Source organism: Melospiza georgiana, chromosome 3 (assembly GCF_028018845.1).
Source record: "Melospiza georgiana isolate bMelGeo1 chromosome 3, bMelGeo1.pri, whole genome shotgun sequence".
NCBI lineage: Eukaryota > Metazoa > Chordata > Aves > Passeriformes > Passerellidae > Melospiza > Melospiza georgiana.
This window is the reverse complement of record NC_080432.1, coordinates 43,831,480-43,849,558: the sequence shown is the minus strand read 5'-3', so window position 1 is coordinate 43,849,558 and position 18,079 is coordinate 43,831,480. Positions and strand designations below refer to the sequence as shown.

The window sequence follows — 18,079 nt, the reverse complement described above, 5'->3', positions numbered from 1 at the left end:
GTAGCAAAGACAATCTCAATGAAAGAAAATAGAAAAGACATTTTTTCAGAAAGCAGCACTTACAGTATGTGATACTGGATCAAGTCCAGTGAAGGACCACCAAAATGGCCAGGCAGGTGGAGCATGTAGTGCATGAAGAAAAGCTGAGAAAAATGTAGGTGGGTTTCTGTGGTTGGCTGGTTTAGTTTTTTTCCTAAGTCTTAAAAAAGACAAGGCAAAACTTACAGGTATTGCTTAACTGGGAAGGGGTGGGTGGAGGTAAGATGGACACAGAGACAGACTCTCCTCATTGGTGCATGGTAAAAGAAGGGCAAAACCCACCAAAAGAAGGGCAAGACACAACACAGGAAATCTCCATTTCTAAAGACAGAATCTATTTCACCATGCAGTTGGTCAAACACCAGCAGGGGGCCCAGAAAGCGTGTGGACCCTCCCTCCTCGGGGAAGATCAGTTCAGCTGGATGAGGTATTTAACATCCTGTCTTCACTTCAAACATCAAAATAGCGCAGCTTTGAGCAGAGGGATGGTGACTTTCAGAGGTCCCTTCCAACCTTTATCATTCCATGAAGTAACCACACACAAAATAGCTGTAAACTCAGTCATGTATCAAAAAAGGTAAACACCAAAACCACAGAAGAGGATTACCATGGACATTAGACTTGTTAGCATATATTTTTCTTATGACTTACTTGGTTTGGTTTGGTTGATTTTTAAGATTTGTTCCCTTATTGCAGATTCTATCAGAAATTACCAAGGGTTTTTATAGTTTAGGGCCTCTAAAGCAAGCTTCAATCCAGGCAGCAGGAATTTTTGTCAGTCCTTTACACTGAGATTCAGACTGAGGCCTCAATTACCATTACTTTGGTGGAGATTTAAATCTCCACAGATTTAAATCTCGGGACCTTGCTATCTCCCTGAAAAACTGAAGAGGAATGGAAAATTACCATTAACTAGCTGCAAGCTGAGTCACAAAGAAACAGAACTTTTTTTCCTTTAAAAACAAACATATATTTCCCTCCCTGCTCTGTTTACAGTGTTGATTTTCCCCAGTAGGAAGTTACTCTACCATATCCCTCCTTGAGGACCATAAAACGCAGAAAGAGCTTCTGGGAAGGTGGCCACAGAGCTCCCAACACAACACAAAATGTCACAGCTTTCCCCAGGCAGGGATTCTAGAGAAATCTAGCAGATTATCAGAGACAAAAGCAGTTATTCCCAAATGGATGAGTGATGCCTTTGCTGCAGTCCCTGCAGCTGCACTGCTCATCCTAGGCACCTGGCTACTCCTATCCAAGGGGCTGCACAATCCCTGGGGGAGAGCCTCCAAACACTGGGGAGGAAGAGCAGAGCAGCTAAGAAAGGGGAAAAGTCACATTCCTGAGGCTCCTGGAAGATAAAAAAGGAAGGTCATTCTGTGATTTAAGTAGGTGAGAGCCTCATGCAACTCTTTTCTCCAGCGAAAAGGACTGCACTTATCGCTACCCAACCCAAGCAGCCCCAGCTGCTGCAGCAGAACTGCAGATCTGGATGGACTGCTCACTGGTTACCCAAGAAACAACTGCACAATGATCCAGCTGCAGTGAACATTAGCTGTCCTGGAACACGTGGAAGTTGAGTTTTGGCTTTGTTCCAGCATCAGCACTGGGCTGAGGGGTATCCTGGCCCAGCTGAGCCCCTCCAGGCAGGGCAGGGCTGCAGGAGACACACCAGCTCCAGGAGCACTCACAGACCTAGAGCCCACACTTCCTCTTGGAGGGTGATGAGATGATGGACAAGTGACCTGGGAATGTATCTGCCCAAGAAAGAGGCAACAAAAACAGTTTTTAAAATAAAATAAAGGCAACAGCAGCAATAATGCCTGTGTTAGGAATATCATGAACTTCACATGAATTTGTGCATGTAAATCAACACATTTAGTTGGACAAGGAAGGAGGTGAAGCTGAGAAGTCTCTAGGAAGGAAGGCAGAATAAGAGAGCACTGGGAATCTGAAAAGCTATTTGACAGGAAAAAAAAAACAAACCAAAGCAGCTGACAGTAAGTTTGCTCTCTCAGTCTTGCTCTAAAATGGAAGCAGTGACAAAAGCTCACACCAGCAAACACTACAGCAGAGATTGCTGCTGTGGCTACAGAAGCAGCCTTGGAAGAATTCAGCCCTGCCTCAGATCACATCTGATCTCACACACAGTCCCCAAGAGATCCAGAGCCCTCAAACCCAGACCTCCAGCTCCCTCATGACCACGGGGTCAGGTTCTCACCCCAGTGAGATGAGACATTTAATGTTAAAAGTGTTCAAATAAACACAAAAACATTAACAGAAAGGAAAGAAGAGACATGGACACAGCAGAGAAGTCCATCCACTCTGGTCAGCAGGGCAATCTAAACTCATTATTCCTGGGTCTTTCTCAGCTGTTCCTCTGCTGTGCTGAGCTTTCCAGTCACCATTCCTTTAGCAGGTGCTGAAGACACTCTGTGCTTCTCCACAAGTGTTCAAAAGCTTTGTGGAAGAGGGTCAGGGAAATACCCTTCATGAGCACCGTGCCTGCTATTTAATCTTATTCATACAGAAAGATCAAACCAAGCTTCCAGCTGCTGTTTGCCTTCAGTGTTGCAACTCAATATAAAGGCATCACTTGGGTTTTCTTTGCTGCTGCTTCAGCTGTAGGAATTTCCATTGTATCTGGAATTAGCATGCAGGAAGCAGGGGAAAAGGGTTTTCTTCTGTTGCAGACCTCTTACAGGATTTTGTTGACATACTCATTTTATGTGCAAAAGCATACAGTCCCCTCCTTTGCAAACCCCTCTCTCACAAATCCAATATGTGTATTTAAAATAATGTACCCCTTTATTACAGTTTTTATTGTTCAAACAAGTATTATTTTAAGCACAGTGAATTCAGGAAGAATTCCAAAGGTGAAGCAACAGGAACTGAGGAAAGAGAGAAGGCAGATGGGAAGAGAGCACTGACAATGGGACAAAGATTCCCCCCCAGCAGGCCCTTATCTCAAAAACAAAGTGAGATCCTGAACACCAGCTCTATTTATGTCCCTTCCTTCTAGCTACACTGTTTAAGGACACCAGAAAAGTTAGGGAACAAACACAGGTGACAAAGACAAGGAGAAAAAACTTCAACAACTGTGGTGCAATTAATCAATAGAAAGGAAAATTTCCTCTTATTCTGGCATAAAAATCCTGTGGGAAAGCAAAGGATGGAGAAAACAAAAAGAAAATCCAAAATAACTCTTGCCAGCAACTTCCAATTCACTTCAAAACATCAAGGAGAGACAGGCTTGCAATAACTAGAAAAGGATATTTGAGTGGCATCACATATCAGAGAAAAGAGCCAAAAAACTCTTGGGGTAGGAAAGAATGCTTTTCCCATTATTCCCGACTGGCCAATGGCAGTGGGGGCATGACCTGCAGAGAGTTAACCTCTGTATTTCAATTATAAGTTATATCCCATTCTGGAATAATCACAAGCACAATCCAAGTCCTCCAGAGTAGTGGTGTTTGAAATCCAAGTGCCCAGACACTTTTCAAGCCAAGAGAAACAAGAAATCACCCTGCAGAAATGACCATCTCAGAAAGCAGATCCAAAAACTGTTGATGCCAGTGCTTGGGCTCTCTGGCAGCACGTTCCTGGCAAGCCAAGCCTCGAGGCACTGCGCTCTGGTGAGCCAAAGGCAGCACCCTCTCTGAAGGGGGAATCACACTGCAGGATGTGCTGAGCTCTGATGCCACATCTGTGGTCAGGCTCTCCAGCAGCAGCTCAGGGAGTGCCTGAGTGACAGCACAGCAGCGACCACAGCAACCAGGCAGTGATGAAGCGATGCTCACCAATGGGAACATCAGCCAAGTGGAAACTGTACTGAAGTTTAAAAATGTCTTCAGTGAAAATTTAATGATGATTGGGTGGGGGGGAAAAAAAATCAGACGTCCATGAAAACTGTACACTACTAAGGCAGGACACCACACAAAAACTGTGGCTGCCCTGTCTATGCCCCCTCCCTTCCCATCCTGATGAAATCACCTCACTGAAATCACCAACTTCATCTCCAAAATCTCCGAGGCAGACAAATGGCACACCACCTTCCATTCACACAAGCAGAAGGGCAGAAGAAACAAACAGATTTTAACGTTTTTTTGTGATTTAAAGTGACTTTATTTGTTTCTGCTTGTTGTTATGTTTTGGGGTTTTCTTCTACTTGGCTTACACTGAAGTCTTTAAAATAAAAATGTCATAAAGAAAGACTGACAGAAACAGGATCTAAGTCATTATGTGCAGCATTTCAGGCCAGCATTTTTATGAGAGCAACAGCTCAGTTGGATTTAACTCCCTTGTCTTAGAGTTAAAATGCTATCTACAAGAGTAGCACAGCAAAGCCAAAAACTATATCCAGGAAAGTGAATCCTCTAAGATTTCCTCCACCCTGCTTCTTTTTTCTAACTTCTTTTTCCCCTGAGGATCTGAGGAAACTCAAGCATTTCTCCTGGTCAGGCAGTAGCAGAAGCCTGCGTCAGAGTTTGGCCAGCAGCTTTTGCTGGCAGCCCACAGGCACAAGGGCTGCCTGCTCACACCCCCACAGCAGCATCACTCCTGGGCTAACAAACAAAAAGTCATCCGTATCATCAAGGTGAGCAGGTGTGACAAAGCACATATGAGAGCTAAGATATCAGCAAAAATCCAATCAGCCAAACATCCCTCCAAAACTAACTACAATGACTCACTGGATCAGACAAAGAGGGAGAAAAACACTGCAGGAAAAATCAGTTAGTTCAGCCATTGATCCCCTTAATTACAAACTATCACCCATTTGACACCACCCTGGGATTTGGGCTCCAGCCTTGGTGTCACCCACGTGTGCTTACCCACAGACAGCAGCACTGCTCCCAGAGCATCTGGGACCCTAAAAAATGTGTCTAGAATTACATACACAAATGCTGCATTTATCCCCCTTTTTCTTGCAATGGATGTGCTAAGATAAAACCCCTTTTACGTGACCCTGAACTTACAGCTGTTGCTTTCTGGCAGATGTGCAATCCTGTTCAGGGAAGGCTTCTGCCTGATGGGGATAGCAGTTCTCACTTGCTCTTCCAATCCTTCATTTTCAACAGCAACAATGCCATGGGTATTATCGTGAGGTCAATGAAAGAAAGAAATATTCTCATTTCTCAAACTTACACACCATCAACAGCATCCATTTCTTTCTTTCTTTCTCTTTCTTTCTTTCTTTCTTTCTTTCTTTCTTTCTTTCTTTCTTTCTTTCTTTCTTTCTTTCTTTCTTTCTTTCTTTCTCTCTTTCTCTCTTTCTCCCTTTCCTTTCCTTTCCTTTCCTTTCCTTTCCTTTCCTTTCCTTTCCTTTCCTTTCCTTTCCTTTCCTTTCCTTTCCTTTCCTTTCCTTTCCTTTCCTTTCCTTTCCTTTCCTTTCCTTTCCTTTCCTTTCCTTTCCTTTCCTTTCCTTTCCTTTCCTTTCCTTTTTTTTAATCCAGCAATAGCTAGAAACATTTCCTTCCCACTTCCCTGTCCACCTCACCAAGGATATCACAGATCTTGTACTTTTTGGCATTTTACCCTGTTTCCTCCTTCTGCAAAGTTTTGATTTAGAGCAGGCAGAAATCTCATAAGCATGGTTTCCTTCCCCCAACATCCTCACTCTCTGCTTCGTCTAGACTTGCTTTGAGACAATCAAACGTAATTCTTGAATTAACCTCTGTCTCTTAAGTATCAGTTCTGCTGGAGCTTGACAGCACACTGTTCTGTGCAAGGAAACAAAGTTTGCAATGCTGTGACGTGGGGCTGCTTCCTCATATTTCTCTGCTGCTCTTTTAAGTGTCTGCACAAAATGCCCTGCTGACCCAAGTGAAGCTGAGTGAGAAGCAGCTGATCTACCGTCTTTTACCCAACGTCTCCTATCTAAAACCATCTCCTTCAGCAAGCCATATGCTGCAAACATACTCTGAAATGTCTCCATGATAATCCAAGAAGCAGAACTGTTTGTCAAGTAGCACACACACTACTGCTGGCCACTTGGAATAACCATCAGCCACAAGTAGGTACATATGCTCATTGTGATCTGCAAAAATCAGCATGGCATCTTTGCCAAGGCTTAGCAAATGCCAGAGTGGTTTCTGGTTTCAGTAACTAACATCCACTCTGGCTAATTTCTTCTTCTACATGGAGTTCCAAGCCTGATTACCAACCACAAATACATAACAAATTGCTTCTTTCAATTTTTTGTGGTGATATTCATGCCTCTCACCCAACATCCCAACATGAAAGATTTATGGTATTAATCATGCACATCATAGTAAACAGTCATTCTCTACTGTCAATTGCATTTTTCTGCTGAAATAAGGATGAAAGTGCTGAGCTGCTTATCGTTTGACCAGCCAGAACACAAACTATTATTGTGCTATTTTAACCAAAGCTGGGGCTTAGTTTCTATGGGTAACATCTTCATATGCAGCGACACAGTACAGGAGCTTGACTATCCTATTTTGAAAAAACAATTTAGAAACTTAATCACAGCTAAATGCAGGGCTTGTCTATGCAAGGAGTTACTCAGAAATAGCTTTTCAAAATTAAAGATTAATTCCAGACCTGCTGTTCAGAGGTTCTCTTTCACCACTTAATGCGGCAAACTGCATTAAGCCAGTTTACACTCCTGCATCTCTGCTTGCTTGAAAGACACCCCAGATCAAGAAGAACCCTGGCATTTGTCTTGCTGGAGTTTGCAGCTGTGGGATTGCAGCAGCTAAACCGCTGCAGCCATCAAACTTCCAACTGCACCCCACAACACGCCAGCTAGTTGGATTTACAGGATTCTCATGCAGTGGCACAAGCAGGAGTTGAGTGGACTCTGCTTGTTCTCACTGCAACCCAGAGGAAGCACGGACCTGGTGCAGGTGCCCCAGATTTATTTATCATGGGTCAAGCACAGCACGTCGCTGCCCCCAGGCACAGGGGCTCAGCACACACCTTGGGGCTCACTCAGGGTGCTGCAAGAGGGGCTGGAGCACAGGCCAGGCTGAGCTCCAAGCTGCTACTGCTGCACTGCCATCAGCAACCAAAACTGTGAATTTAAAGCTAGCTCAAGAGTGCACCCACAAGTAGCAGCCCTACTTCTCCGTAGGCGTTAGTGTGTGTGCACTGTAAGTCAAATTGTCAAACAAATACCACTGACACCAAGTCCTTTTGGTCTTCATTACCATTTGGGAAACAAACACTAGAAATTTCTCTCTGTCTTCATACTTGTAAGAAAACTAACAATATGGTTTAGTACATACCTAAAATGACAAAATGTGTTGGAATATTCATATATCCCTTTTGCTTCTTCAAAAGCTGAGCTCTGCTCTGGCACCCAACCATATTTTAGAGTCATAACACTTGATATCACAACTCCTCCTTTGTCCTAGGCACTGTCCCTAATCATGTACCTGCTTTTCTTCCCATCCCAAATCTTGGCTCCTTCATGACAAACACAGCCTTTCTGTCTTTCCACTAGATACCATCAACAGTCGTTTAACCTCCTCCATCCATGACAGAAGTTTTCCATAGCAAGAAACAGTGCTTCTTTGATCAAGTGCAAAATAATTTAAATTGTTGCAGTGAGTCAACAGTTTCCAAAACTGATCCTTCTGCAGATCCAAGCACAGCAAAGCCATGTGTGTACCCACAAATGAAACATTTCTGTCTCTCTGGTGCTCAACTTCTAGAAGACCTCCAAAGGGTGTCCTAAAATAAATTCTAAGCCATGCCAAAGATGAGCTAAATTGGTAGTGAATGACAAAACATGGTTTTGTTTTCTTACTAAAAAAACTTGATTTAGTGATAACTGGATAAGAGCCTATTTTCAATGCCCTCTTTTTTAGGATGTATTTACATTGGATCTATCAGGCACAGGGATTGCACTTAATACCAACTGCACTTCACCAGAGAGAAAAGGATGGTTAAAACTTTGCTGACGTTCAATTCTCCGTTCTGCCATCGGCAAATCACTTTATCTCCATCTCATTTCCCCACATGCAGGGTGGAATAACCAGGCAGCAGAAGCATTGTAAAGGTGGAACTCATAGATATTAAAGGGATGGGAGACACATAAGCCCACAAGGAATCCTACATGTACACTGTGAGAGGGATTTTCAGGTCTATCAACTGCAGATGCCCCTACCAGTTAAATATTCTTAACACCCCAGCTGTATTCACATGACTGGCAGGGGAATTCAGCATCCCATCACCAGCTGGCTCTTGCTGCTCAGGTTACTTTTATGAGCCTCAAGTTCTCACTGCTCTGCTATTTTGAGGAATGCTCCAAGTCAGAATAATCCATTTATTAAACTTAGGAAAAGACACTCATTCTTCACTCTAAATCTACAGATGTCTTTTTCTGCTATGCAAGGCATGCAACAAGCACCAGAAGGTGAAACAGTATTTGTAAGCAAAACCCATTTTGACACGTTTCTCAAACATCTGTCTGAATCACATCTTTGTTTTTCCTTTTTATATCATCACAAAGGCACACAAGAGAGGCACAAGATTCCCATCCACATTTATTTTAAAACCATTTACGCTAATTAGGGAAGGACCATTTCCTTCTGAAACAGGAGCAGCAATAGCAAGCAGTTACTCTTGTATTAAATGTCCACCTGCAGACATCCTAAAGCTTTTCTCACAGCTTGACTTCAGCTTTCAATGTTTTGTCAGTTCTTCTTTAGGCAACATTTGCTTATTTGTCTTCAGAAACTGCCGTCCTTACTGCACCTCTGTCAATTGCTACCCTCACCCTGCCATTTCCATTTACAGGAACCCAGCAAAAGTATGTGGATGCCATTTGTCCTATGTTACAGCTCACAGTGGAGACAAACCACGAGCCAGCAGATGACAGCCAGGAGGATTTTTAGTTACACTGGTGGTGTCTCCCTTATGCAAGCTAAAGCAAAGGGTAACAGCCATGAGTGATTTGCAGCAGGAGTGAAAGAGGAGCCACGAGGAAGCAGGAGGCTGGCTGGAGCAATGAAAGCAATGAAAGCTGCTCGAGGTCCCTGCTTGCCGCCTGGATGCACCCTCTCCCTGGAGGCCTGCAGCCCAGCACAGAGCCGTGACCTGATCACACAGCAGCGCTGGTGACTTCTCATCACCAGGCCACTCCAGCGCCACAGCTGTCCCCAGTGGGCTGTCCTGCTCTGTTCACAACCACTGAAATGCAGAACTGTGTCTACACAGCTGTTCCTTGCTAGCACAATGCTGAGGACACTGAGTGCTCTGCAGAAGGAGCATCCTTCTCAGAGGAGTTCAAGCATTACTAGAACCATAAAGCTCTCTCTTCACTTTGGGAATACAGTCACAAGCACACACTGGAGTAACCACATTGCCTAGTCTAGAAGAACAAATGGAAAATTAAAAGAACTGATTATTTATATTCAGCTGCCTCTCTACTTCCCTGGTTAACTTTGAGTGTCTCCTTTTGCCAGCCACGGGCCATAGTATTTGGGCATTAAAATGAAAACTTTAGTAGTCAGAAGCTGACCTTGGATAGAGTGTGGCAAATACAGTGGTGCAAAGAACTCCCTGCAGGCAGCCACAATGCTCAGAAGATGCCATTGCTCTAGGCTAGGGCCCCTGTAAGCCGTGTTTTCCAAGGGCCAAAGAACCAGCATCAATTCCATACCTCTGCTGTGGGCCACTCAGCTCTGCTGCATCACAGAATCAGGGCTATAGATATTTCACAGCACTAATTATCTCAACAGAGGTTTATAAAGCCCAACAGTCAGACATCACCTTGCTGTCTTTTCTTCCTCTCCCAGAGCAAGGCCATGCATGAGTACCCCTCTTCCCTCATATCCATTCAGATTGCTTTAATCCTACCTTTTTGAGAACAAAAACCAACCAAATAAAAGCCTAAAAAAAAAAAAAAAAACCAAAAAAAACACGAAAAAACCAACAAAACGTAAGTCCCCAAACCACAACACCACAAATATGTTAAGGAAAAAAAAATAAAAATAAGAAAAGAAAGAAAAGAAAAAAATGAGGGAAAACCTAATGAAGGATTTAAGAGGCCTGCACTCACTTTTTTGAAACATCTTTCTTTGGAAATGGACAAGAAGGAGTGGAAGAATAGCACATTCATAATCCAGGAGAAAAATGGAACGAGAGAGAGGAAAATAAACAAAAAAGAGGAAATGGTAAAAAGATACCCGGGGGGTGGGGTGGTTATGTAGCGCTCGGGTACAGTTTGACAGGGCTCCAGATCCCAAATAAACCCGGGACAGACGCAAGGCCACACGCAGGCAGCCCGCGCCAAACCCGGACGCGGCAGCTCCGTCCCGGGCGCTCGCTCCCACAGGCTCCGGGAAAGCGCCGGGAAGCAGGACAGAAGGACAGAAGGACAGCGGGGTCCCGCCCGGAGATGGCCCCGGGAAGCAGGACAGAAGGACAGAAGGACAGAAGGACAGCGGGGTCCCGCCCGGAGGGAAGGGCCCCGGGAAGCAGGACAGAAGGACAGAAGGACAGAAGGACAGAAGGACAGAAGGGCAGAAGGACAGCGCGGTCCCGCCCGGAGGGAAGGGCCCCGGGAAGCAGAGCCGCCCGCGGGCGCCCCTCGGCACCGGTGCCGCCCCACGGGGAGCGTGTCCCGGGCAATCCCGGCCGCTCTCCCGGGAAAGGGGCGCTGGGCGGGCAGCCCGGCGGGGCCGCGCTCCGCCTCCCTCTGCCGGGCAGCGCTGGAGGCGCGTCCCGCCGCCAGATGTGCTCCGCAGCCACAGCTGGAGGGGAGCGCCGGCAGCGCGGGGAAGGACGGGCAGCCTCTTCCTCGGGTGGGAGGGGAAGCGGGAACCGCCTGCGGCGGCGCTTTCTGCGTGGGCAGAAGTCACAGAAAATAAGCGGGAGTCTAAAGCTTCGTTCCGAGAAACGCCTGACGCCGGGCACAAAGGCTCCCGGCCTCCCATCATGTGCTCTCCCAGCTAACCTGGTGGTAACAGCCTTCTCACGCTTGAATTTCGTTGGGACCAGATCAGCTGTAGCCTGGGATCTCCGTTTCTCCTCCACTTCTCGAGCTCTTTCCTAGCTCTTTAATGCAGCACTTCTGAGTCTCAGCTGCATGGATTGTCACACATTTAATTTCTTCTTTTAAACAGTAGGCAAAGTGCTTAGCTATAAGAAACAAACTTTTGTTGTTTCTTCAGTCATCTTCCCCAAATTAGGGACAGATGAGAGCCCTTTTTCTTTTCAAATTGAAGTACTATGGATCCTACCAGAGTAGAGATCTCAGCAGTGTAACATGGGCACAGAGACGTAAAATGCACAGATTCTCCTTTTCCACTTCTCAACACATCTCTCTCTCTGGTAGATCCTGAAGGCCTCCCCAGATCAGCATTCTGCTGGGTGGTGTCAATGCCATGGCTCTCCCCTTTCCTCCACAAGCCCAGGGGACACTGGCACATTTTACCCTTTTGAATTTTAACCTGTCCCACACCAGAGGATGATGATCAGCAGAAAGTGTCAGGGACACAGGCACGTGGTGTGTTCACCTTGACTGCTTGAAAGCAGAAATGGTCTCAAAGTTCTCTTAACAGTTTCAGCATACCTAAGTTCTGGGCTACCAGGGATGGCCTAAAGAAACACATACTGTATCACCAGATGTGGGTACCCACAGCCTTTCCAAGAACAAACCATCATTATCCACTGTCTCTTGTCTAGAGGGCTCATCTTCCCCACAGCAAAGCACAGCCCCCTCTGACAACACAACACAGCAACTCCTCTGCACAAAAACCACCAACATCTCACCTGATGAGAATTTTACCTATGAACTGTCTCTGCAGAGCTCACACACAATCCAGTTGCCTGTGGGCTTACCTTATACCTAAAGAAGCCTTCTGCGGTTAGGGTTTGGGACATTTCCATGAACAGAGTGAGAAACACCTTCCACCCCAAGCTGTCTTCCACAAGTAGAAATGCATCTCTCTCTATTGCTTTTATCAGCACACTGGGCAGAAGGCAATTTCCCCCACCCCCCTCTGCCCTCCTGATAAGAAGCCATAGCCATGCAGGCATGGTTCTTAGCTTAATGCTAATAGACTATGCTTAATGAACCAAGAGAGCACAGTGTGTATGGAGGGAGGGACTGGAAGCCTGAAATCACACTATTCAAGCAAGCAGAATGGCAGTAACTCATCAAAACACAGGCAAAACTGTAAGGCTTCTGGTTGATGGGAAGTGTCACAAGATCCCTGAGTTACCAGGATGGAAATCATTTTTATATTTACTTCAAAATAGGAACAGCAGCCTCAGCAGCACAGCACCCCTTACTGCCACTGCTGAATTACTGTCTTGAACCTCCAGGGCCATCTTCTGATGCATCTTCCACTTACTGGGAGTCACTTACTACACCCACCTCCCCCTCTCTTTCAAACTCATCTGAAATCATATATATATATATATATATATATATATCAGAAACTCCAGTGTGAACCTGACACGGTGATAATTTTAAAAGCTGTGCTGCTCATGTCAAATTATTCAACATCTGTCTTCATGTTCCCACAAAAATTAGCATAGGATGGTGGTTTCTGATGACACCTATAGTGAAATATTTTGACTTCACCCAGCAAGTTGCAAACAACCTGTCAAGAGGATAATGTCAGTTTTCTAGAACTGCATATTAAAGTCAATTGAGGGCTTATCTGGTGTGTGAAGCTACTGACCTGACCTAAAACCAGAGGCTCTAGTGTCACAGAATAGTAAATCTGACACATTACAACTAAAGAACAGCAAGGTATTCTGAGGCTGGACAGATTTAATGCCTTGACCTATAAGAGCTGATCAAGAACTATGCAAACCTTGGACCAACCCAGTCCTTTGGTGAAACTACTCCTATGGCACTGCAGTTAGAGAACTCATTCCTCAAAAGACTGTACAGCCTAGGCCAACACAGATTTAAGAGCTGGACAGCAAAGAGAAATGATTGAGCACAAAGGATGTGTGTACATCCATATATATATATATATATATATATATATGTGTGTACACACACACACACACACATGTTTAGTTTGGAGGGCCACTGTGCTCAAGCATTGCATTTTCCCAACAAAATCAGCCAGGAAGTGGCTCACAGGAGCCAGCTCCATCATCCCTTTAGCCAGCAATCTCTTCAGCTATTTCTGAAGACACAGGGTGCACTGAAATGATAGCAAGGTACTTGAGGAGCTCCATTTCTTGGCCCCCTGTTACTGCTGGCAAAATAGCTCTAGGCATAGGAACCTGAGAGGGATGGATTCAGATCAGCAGATCCCGGTGACATTAGAGTGCCTGTGCCCCTGTCAGCAGAAGATATGGGTGCATATAGGTTGCAAGAGGGTGTGAGGCAGTCTATGTTAAAAAAAACTCTAGGAAAAGTGTTTTTACTTAAAAAACAAAACAAAACAAAACAAAACAAAAAAAAACAAACAAAAAACAGGTAAAAGGAGCAGGAAACAAATCATGTCATGTGTACATGAAATGAAAAAGTGTGGATGTTTATAGCCTAAACACCAGATATGTTTTACTATGACACTCCTCCATCACGGACACAAGAAAACAGTTTTCCACTACTTTGGGGTTTTTTTTGCTGTCTGAATTGGCATCTCAGGGATGATTCAATGTGATGGTGTCTCTTAAAACAAAGAGCCTTAACAGGTCATTTATTCCCCATCTCCAAAGGCAAGGGCAGGACTATCCCACCAGTTTCAAATGCAGCCCATCCAGTCCCTGTGATCATGGTGCCAGGCAGCTTTCCTTGCTGCCCAACCTAAACATTTCCTTTCATTCCCTTTCCATCACCTTGCTGTATGTAGCCCCTCACCACACACAGCGATGCCCATTCCTGCAATGTCTTTTCTGCAGGTGAATTAGGAGAGGCAGGGGGCAAAACATCCCACTTTCTAATTCTGCCTGAAAGGCTGCTGCTGATCAGTGGGACTGTGCCAATTGCAAGACAACCCAGAAATGTTAATTATACACAGCACATGGAGCAAGCACAGCAGCAGCACTGCACACCAAACCAGAGCTACCCAAGTCCTGGAACCTAGAAAGCAGAGTGGGAGGCAAGAGGCAGGCTTTTCCCTCTGAATGCCACCACCACGCCCCAATCCTCCCCTCTCAGTCTAACTTACAGTCTTTAGGTGTTGATAACTACAAGCCTTGAAAGCCAAGTCCCCTGTCTCTTTACCTCTTCCTCCTCCTCAATTTTGACATTTTCTAGAGATCTATTACAGTTGGCTTCTCATCCTGACCAGCAGCATTAACACACCAGGACTGAAAAGCACATGCAGTCTGGGAAATAGGCTACCACAAAAGGCTGATAAAAGTTGCCTCTTGGCAGCCTGCTGAATTGCCTTGCCCATCAGGCCAGCCTTGTCTCACTGCAACAAACAAGGCTGAAAGAATGGGATCAGCTAATGAGAAGAGGGTTTCAGACACACTTCAGTCATTACAACAAATGCCAATTTATATAACAAGCCTCTTCAGGTAGCAGGCAAAAAGCACCTTGACTCCTAATTAAATTGCACCTCAATTGCAAATGCTTCTTTCCCAGAACCCCCCTTATCCACATTTTATTTATACCATTCATCTCAATAAACCTCTCCAACGACTCTGCTTTCCCAGACAGAGGTCTTTTGTGTGCATCCATGTGGGTGTATTATTTAAAGGGTACATCACATGGATACTTTATCTTGTTTAATCTGATTTAATCTCAGGAGATTTGCTAAAGTAAAATATATTTATAGACCCATATAGATGCCTCCCCCATTCTCCACTGCCAATAGGCAAAGGCAGGAAAAGAGATCTGAACCGTGACACACGAGTTCCCATAATTTTTACATTAGGTGCCACATGAGATTGACATTCACAACACAGAATGCTGAAGTACAGCTTAAAGCTATGGCAAGAGACCAATACAGAGGAAAAACCCAAGTAGAGGGGGGGCAGTGGGACTAATTTCTAATCCTGCTTTTTATTTATCCTTGCACATATAACAATATTAATGCAGCTCTGCTTGAGCCATCAGCAACAGCAACCTCACATCCAAAGAAACAGTGCTGGCTGCAGAAGGCATGGGATCGGCCCAGGGTAGTGGACTGAAGGCAGAATTGGTGAGGACAATATGAGAACTATTAGTCACCGTCCAAGTTTGCAGCGTGCTGATTCCACGAGACACTGCTCTGGGCTGCACTCCGCGACAACTGCGCATTAACGCTCCTGTTGTTCCACAGTTTGAGGAGGCAGGGGTGGGAAGAGGAAGGGAGACACTAGATTTCCCCTTTGTGGAGTTAAGTAAGAGAACAGATAGAAATAGTGGACCATTTTGGCTTAAAAGGATGCCTTCATCTCAGTGTATGTGTGCATCTGTGCTTTCTTTTGTACACAGCTTCTTCAATCTCTCTCTGAGAGAAAAAAACAAAAACATCAGTAAGTTATTCTGGAGATCTAATAGTAGCAACTCTGTCAAATGCAAGTTCACTGAAGTGTATGAAAAAATACAACAGGCAACCCTCTAAAGCACATTCAAGCAAACCTGGTTTTAAGCTCTGTCCCTTTTGCTACAATCCTAGGCAGTGAGTCCATTCTACAGCAGCTGACAGCAAAAACACTGATGTGAAATAATAAAAGTTCAGCTAGAAGCAGATTACCTGTTTCAAAAGATAAAATTATATGCCTTGACCAGGTTTCTGTACCACAAACTCATTCTATTCCTCATCTTTCCAGCGTTTCGAGGGTCATAGAATTTTTGTCTGGATATACAGACTGGGAGAACAAAACACAAATACTGAGAAGAAGAAAGAAAAAAATAAAGGAAGCTGAACACTCTCTATTTAAAATGGTTATTTTACAAAACAGACCCAAACTCAAATTAACATCCCAGTCTTCAAGGAGAAAGGAGGAATTGTTTCCATTAAAGAAATACATCATTAAAAAGTGACCTACAAAGACTTACCCATAGTCAGTGAGACTGAACTGATCTTTGCCAGAGCTCACACAAGAGACTGGCTGCGTGCTGTTAAAAAAGAGGGAGCGGGGGGGCTGGACTCTCTCACTGGGGTCTCTCTTCAGAGCTCAGAGAGCTTGGCTTGTTAGAGGCAGCGGCATGCCTTCCAGGAGGACTTAACAGCAACGCACAACTGAGTTGTAAGCCAAGATAAAGCCGGCTTGTTATGAGAGACAAGTCTTGTGGGTTGCTTTTATTTATTTTTTCCCAGTGTATTGGAAATGCAGATCTTGTAAAGCAAGAATTCAGAGGGGGCTGGGAGAGGGAAAGGGGGGCTGCACGTCTGGCTAAAGTAAACCCGGGCTGTTCTCTCAGCCCGGGGCTTGTGCTCGGCGGCACGGGCGTCATCCCCCGCCTCTGCCCTCGCACTGAGGGGCTGCGGGAGCCGAACCTCTCCCGAGGAGACCACCCGAGCTCGCCATTCGCCACCCTGCCTGCAAACACGGAGAGGAAGTAAGCTCCGTAAATGCAAAAATAATAATAGTAAAAAAGGGGGGGAAAAAAAAAATCAAGCAGCTCGGCATCATCCCTGCCACAGACCACCACCCACCCATCTCCATCACCTTCAGAAGAAAATCAGCCGCGAAGTTCCACAGGGTGCAAAACCGGCCTCGCCTCGCCCCCCCCCGGGCAGCCTGGCCGTGGCGAGCCGAGCCGGGCGGAGCCGTGCCGGCGGCGGGAGCGGGCAGCCCCCGGCAGGCCGGGAACGAGAGCGGGCAGCCCCCGGCAGGCCGGGAACGAGAGCGGGCAGCCCGCACGCCCTTCTCCCTGCTTCCCGTGCTCCTGAGAGAAAGGAACCTGCGAGCGCATCGCCGAGAAGGGACCCTCCGTGCTCCCCCTGCCCCAAAGACAAGGCAACTCGAGGCGCTCCCAGGGCCGCCCCCGCCGGAGCAGCGCGGCGTCCCCCGGCGCGGCGGGAGGGACGGGGAGGCAGGGCCGGGGCTCCGGCAGCCGCTCCCCGCGGCGGTCCCACCGGCGCTCCCTCCGTGCCATCGCGGCCGCTCGTACATGGGAGGCGGCCAGAGGTTACGGCGAGAAATTACGAAGTAGCTGCAGGCGCTGGAAGCCCTATTGCTGCGTCAGTCTCTCCGTTCAGGCTGAGGCGAGGTTCGGCGGCATCATTTACTTTCTCCTGCAGGTGCTTTTTAACTTTGATCCCACCGCCGCCGTCTGCGCCCTCGCCCCCCACCCCTCCCTCGCAAACAGCGACAGCGTCTCTTACCGTACACCCCCTGTCCCCTGCTGTACACCGGCACCAGAGACAGGAATAAAAAACAGATCATGTCCATCTTCAAGGCAGAGCCTTCATCGCCGGCGAAGAAAAACAGCCAAAACAGCTCAGGCAGCATCCGGCGGGGGAGCGAGGAGCAGCCGAAAGCCTCCCGAAACGCCGCCCCATGCGCCCCGCTCCGCGCCGGGCACCGGCGCCCCTCGGGCGGAGCAAGGGACCCCCCACACAGGGGCCACCTGGGGGTAAAATTTAAAATTTAGGAGATAGGAAAAAAAAAAAAAAAAAGAAAGAAATAAAGAAAGAAGGGAGGGAGAGAGCGAGAGAAGGAGGCAGGAGGGCAGAAACGCGGAGTACCACTTCCCGCTTCCCCTCTCCAGGTTGCTCGAGGATCTCCAGGCGAACAGGCGGCCGCACCCGCACTCGGGGTACGGGAAAAGGCCAGTCCGGGGGCACCGGGCCGGCACCGGGCAGGGCGGGAGCGGGACCCGGGCCAGCCCGGGCTCCTTTGTTCCGCGGGAGCTGCCGAGCGCTGCCCCGGTCCAGCGCTGCCCCAAGTGCTGCCAACTGGGGCCAACTTGAGTGAGTCCTCACCCTCCCTCCTCCTGACGAGGCTCTGGCCGCAGCCCCCGGAGCGGACGGGGAGAAGGAGAAGGAGGTGGAGAAAAAGGGGGGAAGCGAGGGTGGGGGGTAGGAGCCAGCTGCTGAAAGGCGGAGGAAGGGATAGGTGATTCTCGCTCCTCTTTTCCAGATCTTCTGAGGAGGGGATTGTTGTAATTAATCAAATCCAGGAAGGATTTCTTTTTTTTTTTTTTTTTAAAGCGGCTCCC

The 18,079-nt window shown here is 46.7% G+C and overlaps 1 protein-coding gene across 1 annotated transcript in view; it reads right to left on the bottom strand.

Moving 5' to 3' along the window:
* Positions 1–17,412, bottom strand: part of MDGA1 (MAM domain containing glycosylphosphatidylinositol anchor 1) — a 138,738-nt gene extending 121,326 nt beyond the window's left edge. The window contains exon 1 of the mRNA XM_058020832.1: positions 17,244–17,412. Within this exon, the coding sequence (XP_057876815.1) occupies positions 17,244–17,370 (127 nt within the window). The 5' untranslated portion in view covers positions 17,371–17,412. The remainder of the gene's footprint in view (positions 1–17,243) is intronic.
* Between the last annotated feature and the right edge of the window lie 667 nt (positions 17,413–18,079).